The sequence below is a fragment of the Choloepus didactylus genome, chromosome 23, assembly GCF_015220235.1.
Source record: "Choloepus didactylus isolate mChoDid1 chromosome 23, mChoDid1.pri, whole genome shotgun sequence".
NCBI lineage: Eukaryota > Metazoa > Chordata > Mammalia > Pilosa > Megalonychidae > Choloepus > Choloepus didactylus.
Window position 1 is genome coordinate 21783865 of NC_051329.1, and position 12183 is coordinate 21796047.

The 12183-nt window shown below is 48.9% G+C and overlaps 1 protein-coding gene across 3 annotated transcripts in view; it reads right to left on the reverse strand.

Annotated features, from left to right (window-relative positions):
- Window positions 1-12183, reverse strand: part of WSCD2 (WSC domain containing 2) — a 155697-nt gene that overhangs the window by 50622 nt on the left and 92892 nt on the right. For all 3 annotated transcript variants that reach the window (XM_037816699.1, XM_037816697.1, XM_037816698.1), the window contains exons 5-6: window positions 7331-7452; window positions 4474-4648 (exon numbers count right to left, since the gene is read on the reverse strand). In XM_037816699.1, coding sequence (XP_037672627.1) covers window positions 4474-4648; window positions 7331-7452 — 297 coding nt within the window. The remainder of the gene's footprint in view (window positions 1-4473; window positions 4649-7330; window positions 7453-12183) is intronic.

The following is a 12183-nucleotide window of genomic DNA, read 5'->3' on the forward strand; positions in this document are numbered from 1 at the left end:
ATGGATTATAATAGCTACTTTGTAGGGCTCTTATGTGGATTAAATGAAAAGGGGTATTATTTTTTCATCTAGCCCTTAGTGTCCACACCTGTAAAATGGGTTAGAAGCAGGTGCGCATCATTCTGATATTCTTGATTTTCTGGCTTTACAGAGATCTCAGGATGCTTCTCAGGTCTCAGATCTACTGTCAGAGTGAAAGGAAAATACGTGCCTCAGCACCACCCATAGCACCCCCAAGTGGAAGGCACAAGGGTGATTCGTTTTGGCTCCTAGAACTATTTCAAGCAGGAAACTGAGGGAAGGCCCAGTACAGGGGGCTCTGGAGTGGGGAAGGAAGAGGAGAGAGTCTCTGATCCAGGCTGGAGGCACCAGGTCCCGGTTCTGCCCTCTTCACTCTGACTTGGAATCAATTCTCATCTACCACCTTCACCTGCCCTGGCTCCCCTGGCCCCTCAAGCTCACAAGATTCCTCTGTATCCCACCTTCTCTTCCATTCCTCCCACTTTCAAGGAAGTGGGAGCCATCTCCTGCTCATGGTTTGGATTCAGTCCTCCCCCTCCTCCCCAGGCTCCTTGCTCCATCTATTTATTCCCCCTTTATCTTCTCCCTCTCCACTGGTTCAAGCACATGAGCATTCAAACATGAACAAATAGCTCCATCATTTATAAAAGTCTCCCTCCAGCGACCACCATCTCTCCTTCACCTCGAGCATGGCCACACCTCTGCTGGCGTTGTCCACATTCCCCAACTCCATTTCCTACCACCCACTTGCTCCTCAACCCAGCATTAGTGAGGGTAACCAGATGTCCTGGTTTACCTGGGCCAATCCTTGTTATCTATTATCTTGATATAACTATGATAGTCCTGCTTTTCACTCTCACAAGTATCCCAGTTTGGAAGATAAACCATAAGGTGACCCTAGCACTAACTCTTATGGGGCCCAGCTGCTTCCCAGTGACAGCTAAACCAGGACCTCTGATTGTTAATGCAGGGTGAGGTTCCAGAGATTGAGGGAGGTGTTAAGCTTGGGAGAAGCCAGGGGCCAACCCGGGTCAGAACTCAGCTGGGCAAGACACAGGCTCAAGCCAAGCCAAGCCCATAGTTAGGAAATAAAAATAACAATGGCTCTTAACATTTGGTCAGGGCTTCACAGCACACAGTGCATGACCACACCAGTCGTTTCTGCTCAAGGGTCCACACCGGGCAGTCAGGCCCTGGTACAGAGCTCCAGATTCAGGTAGGAACTACCTGGGAGAGGTGAGGAGGGAAGGAGCAGAGCTCCTGTATCTCACTCAGACCTGGAGCAGGTGTTGGTGGCTGGGAAGAGTATAAAGCTGTTACTATAATGCCAGCCCCATAGCTTGGGGGTTAACTGCACAGACTTTGAAGTCCAAGACTTAAATTGCAACACTGTCACTTATGCGTGACTTTGTAAAAATAATGCATCAGAACCTCAGTTTCCTCACCTGTAAAATGGGACTAATAACAGTAATTCCCTCCTGAGGCTGTTAGGAAGGTTAACTGAGAGAATGCATGCAAAGTGTTAGCACTGGACTGACATGCTATTAAGTGCCAGGGGCCTGTAGCTCTCTTCTCCCACCATGTTTAATCTGTTTGTTCAGAGGAGAACAGATTTAGGGGGATAATAAACCAAAGCCAAGTAGGTATCTGGCAATGGTTTCCATGGGAGCATATTCCAAAAAGAAGCCCAGATGTGGCAACTGTCTGGAGTGATGGTTATGCTTTATGTTTTGATAGGAATGTGGATTACCCAGTTGTCACTGAAGCGTACATTTCAAATTTGTGCATTTCACTCTGTAAATTGTACTTGAAAAAATCATAAGCAAATATTGAATTCTAGTTAATGATGTGCACACAGCAGCGTTTAGCAGTGAAGTATACGGATGTCTACAATGTACTCTGAAATCCATAAAAAGTAAGATGGGGCTGAAGCATGGAGAAATGGAGAGATGTGTGAGAAAGCACACACAGGGAAAGGGTAACAAATCTAAAGAGTAAGTACATTGTGTTCACTGTGCAATTCCTCCAACTTTTCTGGACGTTTGATGTTTTTTTCATAATATAATATCTTAATTTCCTCGGAAGATAGAATTCTTCATTCAAACACTGCCAGGGAAGCTGAGACCAACCTTGAGGTAAAGCCTGTTATTTAAAGCACTAAAAAGAAGGCTGATTTGGTTCTTGAGCCCCATAAATAAAAGCAGATGCTAGGGACAGTATTGTATACAGCTTTGGAATCAGTCAGACCTCAATTGACACGGCCTCGCTGTGTGGCCTTGAGCAAGGCTCTTGGCCTCTCTGAGCCTCAATTTCCTCACCTGTAAAATGGGGTTAATAAACCTTAAAGGACTGGGATCCAGGTTGCCTGGTTTGAATCCTAACTCTCCTGTGTCCAGCTGTGTGATTCTGGCCAAGCTACTCAACCTCTCTGTGCTGAGTTGCCTCATTTGTAAAATGGGAATGACAGCAGCACCTATGTCATTAGACTGTTGTGAGAATTAAATGAGTTAGTTCAGGTAAAGGGCTGAGTGCCAGGCACACAGAAGGTGCTCAATAATTATTTAGCTCCCATCAGTGTAACTCAAGGGCTTAGCACATAGTAAGTGCTCAGTTAGTGATAGCCATGGTGGACCAGACCCATGAATCAAATGATCCAAATGTCCCCAGTGTGGAGGGACTGCAAATGTGACACAGAAAAACAGAAGAGCAGGAATGGCCTGGGGGCAGGGCACTGGGAATGAGCAAACTCATCAATTAGGGACTCTATCTGCTGTTGAAAAGGTCCAAGTGTCTGCTCTGCTCACACTGAAGCTGTTCATGGTCACGGGTTAATTAATCCACATAGGCTTCTCCCCTCCAGGCGGAGGCAACACAGATCTGCACAGACCAACCAGCACTTCCCCGGAAACTAACACACCCTCGTCCTCATCCTTTACATTCCTCGTTTGTGAGCAAACAGAGCCAAGGAGCTAAACACACTCCTGCTCACTGGGCTCTTAGTGGGGCTTTAGCCACCATGGATGTAGCCACAGTTGGTCACGACTGTCCCCCTACCCCTAATCCATCAGGCCAAGCAGGTGATGGGCTATTGGTGGGGCTGTCACTAGCTCTTATAGCATCTTTGTGCAAGGCAGAGAAAAGGAGCCCGCCACTTCCTCTAGGTGGATGTGCTGCCAGCCCAGGGTACAGTGTGGCAGGCAGAGCTTTGGAGGCCCTGCTTTCCCCATAGGCTGTGCCTTTGTAGTGCCCAACCCGCCCAACCATAGAGGGTAACCTGATTAATGGGAGAAAAGGAAGAGGTCTGCCCAGCTGTGTTTTTAGTTGGCTCTCCAGGTTTCAGAGGTTGTGGGGTATGTTCTTCACACTGTGAGTTTCTAGCAGGGGTTTGGGGCTCAGAAACCTGAAAGCAAATTACCTTCCTAGATGTGTAACTGTGGCCAGCTCCCCAGTCCCTCTGAGCCCGAGTTCTCTCATCTATAAAATGAGGATGACACTGCCTTGGTCTTAGGCTTGCTGTGGACTGACGTCACTAAATGAGACAAGGTGTGTTCAGGGCTTGGCACAATCCCTGACGCATAGTAGGTGGTCAGCATGTCCAGATATCGGGGTACTCCTTCAGGGACATCCTTTGGGCTGAGTGTCCCAGTCAGGCACCCCCTTCACCCTTCAAGAGGACTCAGTCAGAAGTACAGGTTTTCATCTAGAAATTTTATAAACAGTGTGACCTCGGGCAAGTCCCTTAACTGTTCTGAGTCTCAGTTTCCCTACCTGTAAAGCTGGGGGGACTGAACGAGAAAATTCACGTGAAGGACTTAACACCATGTCTGGTGCAGAGTAAGTTCTGGAGAAACCCTAAGTGTTGCCACCACCACCACCACCTCCACCACAATCCCCTAGCAGCCCTGAGATACGGAGGAGAGGATAAAGGGTAAGTGTGGGTTCCAATAGCAAAGGAAGAAGATGTAAGTGGAAAGGACAAGTTAGAGCAGGAGAAAGAAGGAGAGAAGGAGGATGAAAAAGAACACATGGGGAATTTATAGATAGGTTCACAGAATCCTTGCATCAGAAGGGCCCTTGGAGATCAAGATTCTACAGCTTCACTTTGTAGAGGGAGAAACTGAGACCCCAGAAGGAGGAAGCGACTTGTCCAAGATCACACAGTGGGAGACCTGGGTCTCCACTCCCAGCCCTGGTCTCTTCCAATCCTACCTCCTCCATTATAGGAAAGGAGCCACCGAGGGGGTCCTCAGTGATGAGTGATTGAGACGAGGGCCATCAGACCTCCACCCACCACTGGCCACCCCACTGCCCACCAGGATCTCTAATCTGGCCAGGTTCACCAGCCCTGCCCTCTGGCCTGCACAGTTCTTGCTGATGGGTTGTATGGGCACCTCTGGAAAGGAGGGGGGCATTTGGGAAACACCTGGGGCCCCTCTGGGTGGCCTGGCTCACCTTGGACCTGCGTCTGGTACACGATGAAGTAGCTGGGCGTCCCGCAGCTCTCAAACTCCTCCGCGCTGCACTTCTGGGCGCAGAGCTGTTCGTCCTCCCTCTCGTGGAGGGGGAATCGGGTGGTGGGGAACCCACAGTGGCAGGCGGTGCCCGCGAGGGCGGCCAGCGGGTACTCCTGGGGATGGAGGGAGAGAGGAAGAGGGCACTACATCCCTGCACAATCCCGGTCTCCGAGGGCGGAGCAGGGTCGCATTCCGACCGCTTCGCCATCACGCTGCCCCCAACTTCGCCCATGAACCCCGCGTTTACGATTTAGTGCCATCTGTGTACCTCTTGTACTCTTATTTATTAGTTTCCTTTAAGTCAACCCACATTTTACAAGTTAAATTTCAAAGGAAACATTGTATCACTTCTACAGGTGGACAAGCAGCATTTCCCTACTTGGAAAACTGTAAACACAAATCCTATAGAAACAAAACAAGGTGATTAAATTCTAAAGCCTGCCAAGCCTCCGAGCCTGGGGTCGGCTCCATTTGTCCTGAAAGGGAGGCTGAGGGTAGAAAGGTGTTAAAAACACTAGCACTGAGGTGAGGCTTCCTCCTGAAGGTAAGTATTGGAAGAGAACTGAGAAAGAAACAACATCCTCACTGTCACGTAATGTCACCACCGTGAATCCTCCCTGGGTCTGACAGTGACACAAATCCCACGCTTTGGGCAAAGCTGTTTGAATCCTTTCTTTCCGGCCAAAGAGGATGCTGATACTTAACGTGCATCCAGAGTCTTTGTTGGGAGAGTGGCTCCTAATTGCTGTATTTGTTCTACCGCACAGTGAAGTGGGAGCAGGGCCACGGAGGGCCTTTGTCGAATGAATGTGCTTTTAATCCTGACTTGCAGCCCCAGGTTCTCCCCAGTAGTTGGTCCAGGATTAATATGGTAACAAACCAAGGTCACACCCACATAGCTGAATCTGGAAAGCTTTGCCTCAGTAGGCTTGGTTTCTTTCTAACAGATATTCAATATTAAATGCAGTACGTAGCTGATGAGCAGAGAGCAAGGGCTGATACATGCAGGTGGGTCAGCTCGGGCCACGACTGATGACATTTTCTAACTGGTGACACCTATTAGGGCCCCTTCTGCTACCCTAAACCTCAGTCCCTCTGTCACTTGGCACCAGCAACTCTGTCCCTGCCCGCTGGCACGCCCCTACCAGGAGAGAAGCATCCAGGCCCAATGCCCAACTCAGAGCCGGCGGGGATGTCCAGGAGGAGGGTGAGCTCTGAGCACTCGGGTCTTGCTCTATTTTCTTCCTCAAGAGAAAAAGAGGCGCAAGGCAGGCCCCTAGCAAATGCCAGGATCCTTGGTGCTGTTGACTTTGAATCCCAGCACAAATCACAGGGCCTGGCACGTAGCAGGTTATCACTAAATATTCGCAGAGGGAGGGAATGAAATGCCCAGTGCCGCCTTTTTTTTTTTTCTTTTAGTTCATTTTATTGAGATATATTCACATACCAAGCAGTCATACAAAACAAAGCGTACATTCAATTGTTCACAGTACCATTACATAGTTGTGCATTCATCACCAAAATCAATCCCTGACACCTTCATTACCATACACACAAAAATAACAATAATAATTAAAGTGAAAAAGAGCAATTAAAGTAAAAAAGAACACTGGGTGTCTTTGTTTGTTTGTTTCCTTCCCCTATTTCTCTACTCATCCATCCATAAACTAGACAAAGGGGAGTGTGGTCCTTATGGCTTTCCCAATCCCATTGTCACCCCTCATAAGCTACATTTTTATACAATTGTCTTCAAGATTCATGGGTTCTGGGTTGTAGTTTGATAGTTTCAGGTATTTATTGCTAGCTATTCCAATTCACCAGAACCTAAAAAGGGTTGTCTAAAGTGTGCGTAAGAGTGTCCACCAGAGTGACCTCTCGGCTCCTTTTGGAATCTCTCTGCCACTGAAGCTTATTTCATTTCCTTTCACATCCCCCTTTTGGTCAAGAAGATGTTCTCCATCCCACGATACCAGGTCTACATTCCTCCCCGGTAGTCATATTCTACGTTGCCAGGGAGATTCACTCCCCTGGGTGCCTGATCCCACGTAGGGGGGAGGGCAGTGATTTCACCTTTCAAGTTGGCTTAGCCAGAGAGAGAGGCAGTACCTTCTTGTGATGCAGAGGGGGCAGTTCTCCTCTGGACACCGTATAATTAGTGCATCTTGAGGGAAGGGTGGTTCCCCGGGCCTTGTTGAGGGCCAGTTATCTGTCCAGCTCTGAGCTGTGCACTGGTGGGGGGAGTGGTTAGCACAAAAATGTACAAGGCACAGCCCCTCCCCTGTAAGAACTTACAGTCATGCTGGGGAGGAAGGATGAACGTAGTCGGTCATCAGACTAAGAAAGGAATCCACAGCTTACCTAACGCAACCCTATCTAATGTCCGAAGTTCTGGAGGCGGTCCCTGCCCTGTCCCCACGTTCATACCTCCTGCAATGGGGGACTCACTCTGTCCCAAAGTGAAATTTTCCTTGCCTTTACTTGTTGATCTTTCACTCATGCTTCTAGGTCCAGTTCAAAGCCACCTCCACTCCTGAGTGTCCCTCACTATTAGAACATACTTCCTCAAGGGACAGGAAACCTAACTGGTGTAACTTCAACCCCTTGGACCCACAAGAAACAGTTGCAGCCCCTCCCACTTCACAGATCACAGTTAATGATGTCACCCTGACAGGGCCGTAGCTTCTCTGGCCAAGCATCCCCATTCTCTCAGCTGCTCCACACAAGATGTTGGTCACCATCACCCCCTCCACCTAGTTGGGGTCCCCCAGGCCTCTAGAGCAGGAGCCTGTGCTCACCTTCTCCGTGCAGAGGTCCACACACTTGTCCACAGACATGTTCAGCATGGCAGCTGTCACAGGCAAGGCCAGCGAGAGGTTGTCAGGCCTGTGGAAGCAGCCTCGGAACACTGCACTTCCATCTGGAGAACCAGAGGGAAAAGGAGCGGTCAGATCTAGACTTGGAGAACCACCTATGGAAGGACATGCTCATAAGATGAAGCCCAGAGAAGGCAAGAACAGTGCCCATGGTCACACAGCAAGACAGAAAAAACAGTCGCCTTTTGTGCTCTTGGACAGGTCTGTTCATAACCAACGAGCTAGATAATTCAAAGAAAGTTTTCCCCAACCCTGGCGTATCTGTCAACAGTCCAGGCCACTGAGATGATGTGCTTCCCAGGCCCCTTATCCCCTTTGCCTCGTCAGCATTCCTGTTCCCAGCTTCTTCATTCTCAGCGATGGCCACTCGCCCATTCAGGGCCGAGGGCTTGAGGATCAAGGGAAGCCACGAGTCCAGGGCTGTCCTGCCCTTCCTCACCAGCACCTCCCATCATCCTGGGCTGTCAGGGGAACATTCTGGGCCTCTGGAACTCAAAGCATCCAGAACAGAGCACCTACAGGCTACAGGGGACTGATTTGTCTTGGAGACTCCCTTTAAACCAATGTAATCCAGAAACAGCCCAGCTGCATGATAGAAAATTTGGAGGTAACTGCTACCTCTTTAATAGGGGTCCCTCTGAAGAAACCACTCAGAGATGTTGTTTTAGGCTGGGACCACTGGAAGCAGAGCCTGAGATGTGCTTTATTGAGGGTGTACTCTCAGGGGAAGGGGAAGGGGCTAAGCCAGGATGTGACCTCAGCTGGAGCTCACCTGCACCAGATCCCTGGGGAGCTGTGGAGGGTGACTGCACTGAAGAGCTGGTCCCACTTTAGGGGAAAGGGTCCAGCCCTGGCCTCACGGGCCTCTGACTCAGTCAGTTCTGCGGCTGTGGGCTGCCTCCAGGGCAGGGCTTCACCTCCCAGGAGGGGCTGCTCCTGGGCCAAGGGCAGAGTTTCAGAGAAGGACCCAGCTGTGAGCTGTATGTGTCCATCAGCCCCTTCAGTAAAGGGGGTTTGGGTGGGCAACCACGGCACCCGCTACAGATGTGCCCAAAGACTTATCAAGAAGGATGTTCGCTGCGAGTTTTAAGACTAGAAGTGAAAGACTGGAAACAACCTACATGCTCAGTGCTGAGGTGTTGGCAAATAAAGTGTGGAATAAGAACATGATGACATTCTATGCAGCTGGCAAAAATAGTGTTGCTAAAGATGTGAAGATGCGGTTCAGGCTATGAGGTTAAATAAAAAATGGAGAATATAAATACATGTTACAAAATATCAATTTTGCAAAAAAATTATTTCTATACATCTCTAGAGGGATATACACCAACATGTGGTTATCTCTGGACAGTACAATTTTGGGTAATTTTTATCTCCATCTTTTTGTAAAACTCTTTTCCATTTTTTCTCCTACATGAATATTATTATTATTTATGTAATAGAGACAAATGAAAAAAAAATGTGGTCCCTGTTGAATTGATTGAAAGTCTAGGCACACTTAAAATTGGGTTCAGCTGTGCTGAAAATCTGAATTACATATACCTTTCTAGATGCACATGATTACATGAATCAAAGGACTTGAGGATGAGCATAAAAATAGCTGCCATTTGTTGAGTACCTGCTCTGTGTCACCCACACTGCTAAGCACTTTCGACAAAGCATTTCATTTTACTTCCCGTAAATTCTGCAAAGTTCATAGAAAACTCCCCCTTTACAGATGAGAAATGCGGGGCGTGGAGAGGTAAGGACACATGACGACTAAGAATCCACTGGGGTTCTACCATCTGGCACCCGGCAGTCTGAAGCTGTTCATTGTAGAAGCAAACAAGCAGACTAGAGGATACCAGGAACTTAGTCAAATGAATCATTTCCTGAGCACAGCGCAGGCTTGCACACATCCAGTGCAATCCCCTCCACTTTCCCCATCTCTAGCCCCAGACTGGTGAGAGAGATGGGGCTGGGGGTTGTCAGGATGCTGCTGACTCACCATGTGGTCTCCCCAGGCCTCAGTTTCCCTACATATGGGTTATACTATGCAGTGGTTCTCAGGCCCACTTCCCAGAGGCACATCTCCGGTCCCCGCCACACTGGCACTTAGGGGGTGGGGACCAGGGATGTCCCATTCTATACAGGAAAGCCTCTCCCACCAATAAGGAATTGTCCCACCCCAAATGCCGCAAGTGTCTGTGGAGAAACACTGGATACTCTCCCACCCCGTGGCCTGGGGTGCTCACAGGGAAACCCCTCAAGGACATCAGTCACCCTGAAGACGACTGAATGACGCTTACAGAACATACCATGAAAGGTGAAGACGAGAGGAGGAGTCATGCATTTGAGCCACTCATTTATGGCAATGAGGTGGGATGTCCAAAGCATGCGGGTAAAACCTCACTTAACCAGAAAACTCAGCAAGCCAGATACCCCCGAGCGCTCCTGCTAGCTCAGGTCACAGGGTAACGAGACACCAGCCTTGCTCTCAGAAATCACAGTGCTCGTTCTCTCTTTTTAGACTCCATCAACATTTATCCAGCACCCACTGATGCCGGGCTCCGTGCCGGGGATTGAGGGTCCATTTTATCCTCACAGCAGCCATATGAGGTTGATGCTATGGCTGCCACCAGTTTATAGATGAAAAAACCGAGGCTTAGGGACATTCACTGGCTTTCCAACGTCACAGGGCTGTCAAATGACAGAGTGAGATTGAAGCCAGCTCTCTGTCTCCAAAGTCCAGCCTTCTTCCAATAATAATCATTATTATGATGATGTGCTTATATTGATATCATAATATCCCCATTATCATTTCGGCTTCCACGTATTTGTCCTGTGCTACCCCCCAGGGACTGGGCAGGGCCCAGCTCATTGGACCCTTGTGCTCACCCTGGTTGTACAAGGATACCCGTTTTCCAGATGAGGAAATTCAAGGTTCAGAGGGCTGAAGCTTAACTTATAAGTGGCAGAGCTGAGACTGTAACCAAAGGCCCGTCTGAATTCAAAGTCGGGGATCTTTCTGCTCTTAATGACATCACTGAGTGTTCTCTGTGTGCCAGGCACTATGTAGGTACTTTAGATACTTTAACGAACTCCTCCTAACCCTACAAGGAAAGTCTCATTCCTTCCATTATACAGAAGGGGAAACTAAGCTCAGAGAGAGGAAGTGACTTGCCCAAGGTCACACAGCTGACAAGTAGGTAGCATAGTCCGAAGTCCAACCCAAGGATGTCTCAACTCTAAGCTCTCCCACTACCCTAAGCTGTCCCTCTCTAAAAAGCTGCCCCAAGGCCTTGCTTTAGCATTTTTAAAACACTGTGATGTTAATGCTATTCTCTTGCCCTTCACATTCCCTCCTCTTTTAACCACCAATCGTTCAGAAAGTCAGGGCTGTCACACTGGAGTCACTTAACACTGGAGTCTGGTTCTTTAAAAGCACCCTAAAATTTCCAGATCTTGACCATGAGACCCCAGAAGCAACCTCAAATTATTAACCTACTATCTCCCTACCCGGATCCTATTTGAGGAACCATCCCCAAATCCCCTTGGGTTATTGGCTGGGGCCAGGAGGGTTGCTATGGGCGATGGTGTTGGGACCCAGGGAGACAGCTATGGGGCTGGGGCAGCCCTGGTACACTGCAGGGGTCTAAGGCCCACTCAACATTATCCTCCAGGGAGTTCTTTCCTGGAGTCCCCTCCTGCCACCACCCTGGTGGGATATGAGAGCCCCCAACACAGAACTGAGCTGGAGAAGGACAATCATGCCAGAAGGGGTGTTTGGGCATGCATGTGGGTGTGTGTGACTGACTCCAATGACTGTGGGTGGGAGGGGCTGGCTGTGATGGCAGCTGTGGGCCTGGCTGTATGGTGGGTGTTTCTGAGCAGTGGGGCATGAAACTGAATGTGTGTCTATCTCTGTGCACACAGTGTATGCTTGGAGCTGTGTAAGTGAAAGGGAGTGTGCGACAGGTTGGCAGTGTGTACATCTGGTGCATGTGTGTTTGACTGTGTTTGTGGGTGAGCGAGTACATATCTACCTGTTTAGACACAAGGATGCTGAACTCTGAGAATGCAAAGGTGACCCCATGGGCCTTGTTGATCTGAGGACACAGGTACAAACACATGGGCATATACCACCGTGCGTCCACCTGTTGGTCTGGCCACATGACAGTGGGCATCTGTGAATATGAGCATCGTGTGCTTCTGTATATAACCATGTGATTGTGCATGGGATGTCTCTGAGTGTGAGTCTCACCGTGGGAGGTTTGTGCACATGAAGACAAAAACCCCAAGGACTCTCTCTGGGTTGCCTGGCAACCAGTTAGTGAGAAAAGGACACCCCTTCTTGTAGCAGAGGATGAGCCTCAAGCTCCCACTGGACAAACCCTGTCACCATGGTCGGGCATTTCCCAACAACCCCCTAGACAAGCCAGCACCTAGGTCCAAACAAAAATGTTTGTTGTTGTAGTACAAGGTCACTGCATGCTCGCACCATTAAAAGAGAGGGTGGTAGGAGGGGCGGGTCCCTCTGCAGGATTCCAGCCCAGACTGAGGGTCTCTCTTCCCAGGATGCTGAGAGTATCAGCGACCTCTGTACCTGCTGTCCACAGCCAGAGACGCTGCTGGGTTTTTTTTTTTTAGGAAACATTTCCAATTTTTACTCATAAATTAATCTAAACTGCAAAAGTAGATTTATGCAGCCACATATCAATAACAAAACAAGATAGAAATGTAATGTTCCAGAGATATCTTGAAAAGTTTCAAAAGAACACAATGCTAGGCTACAA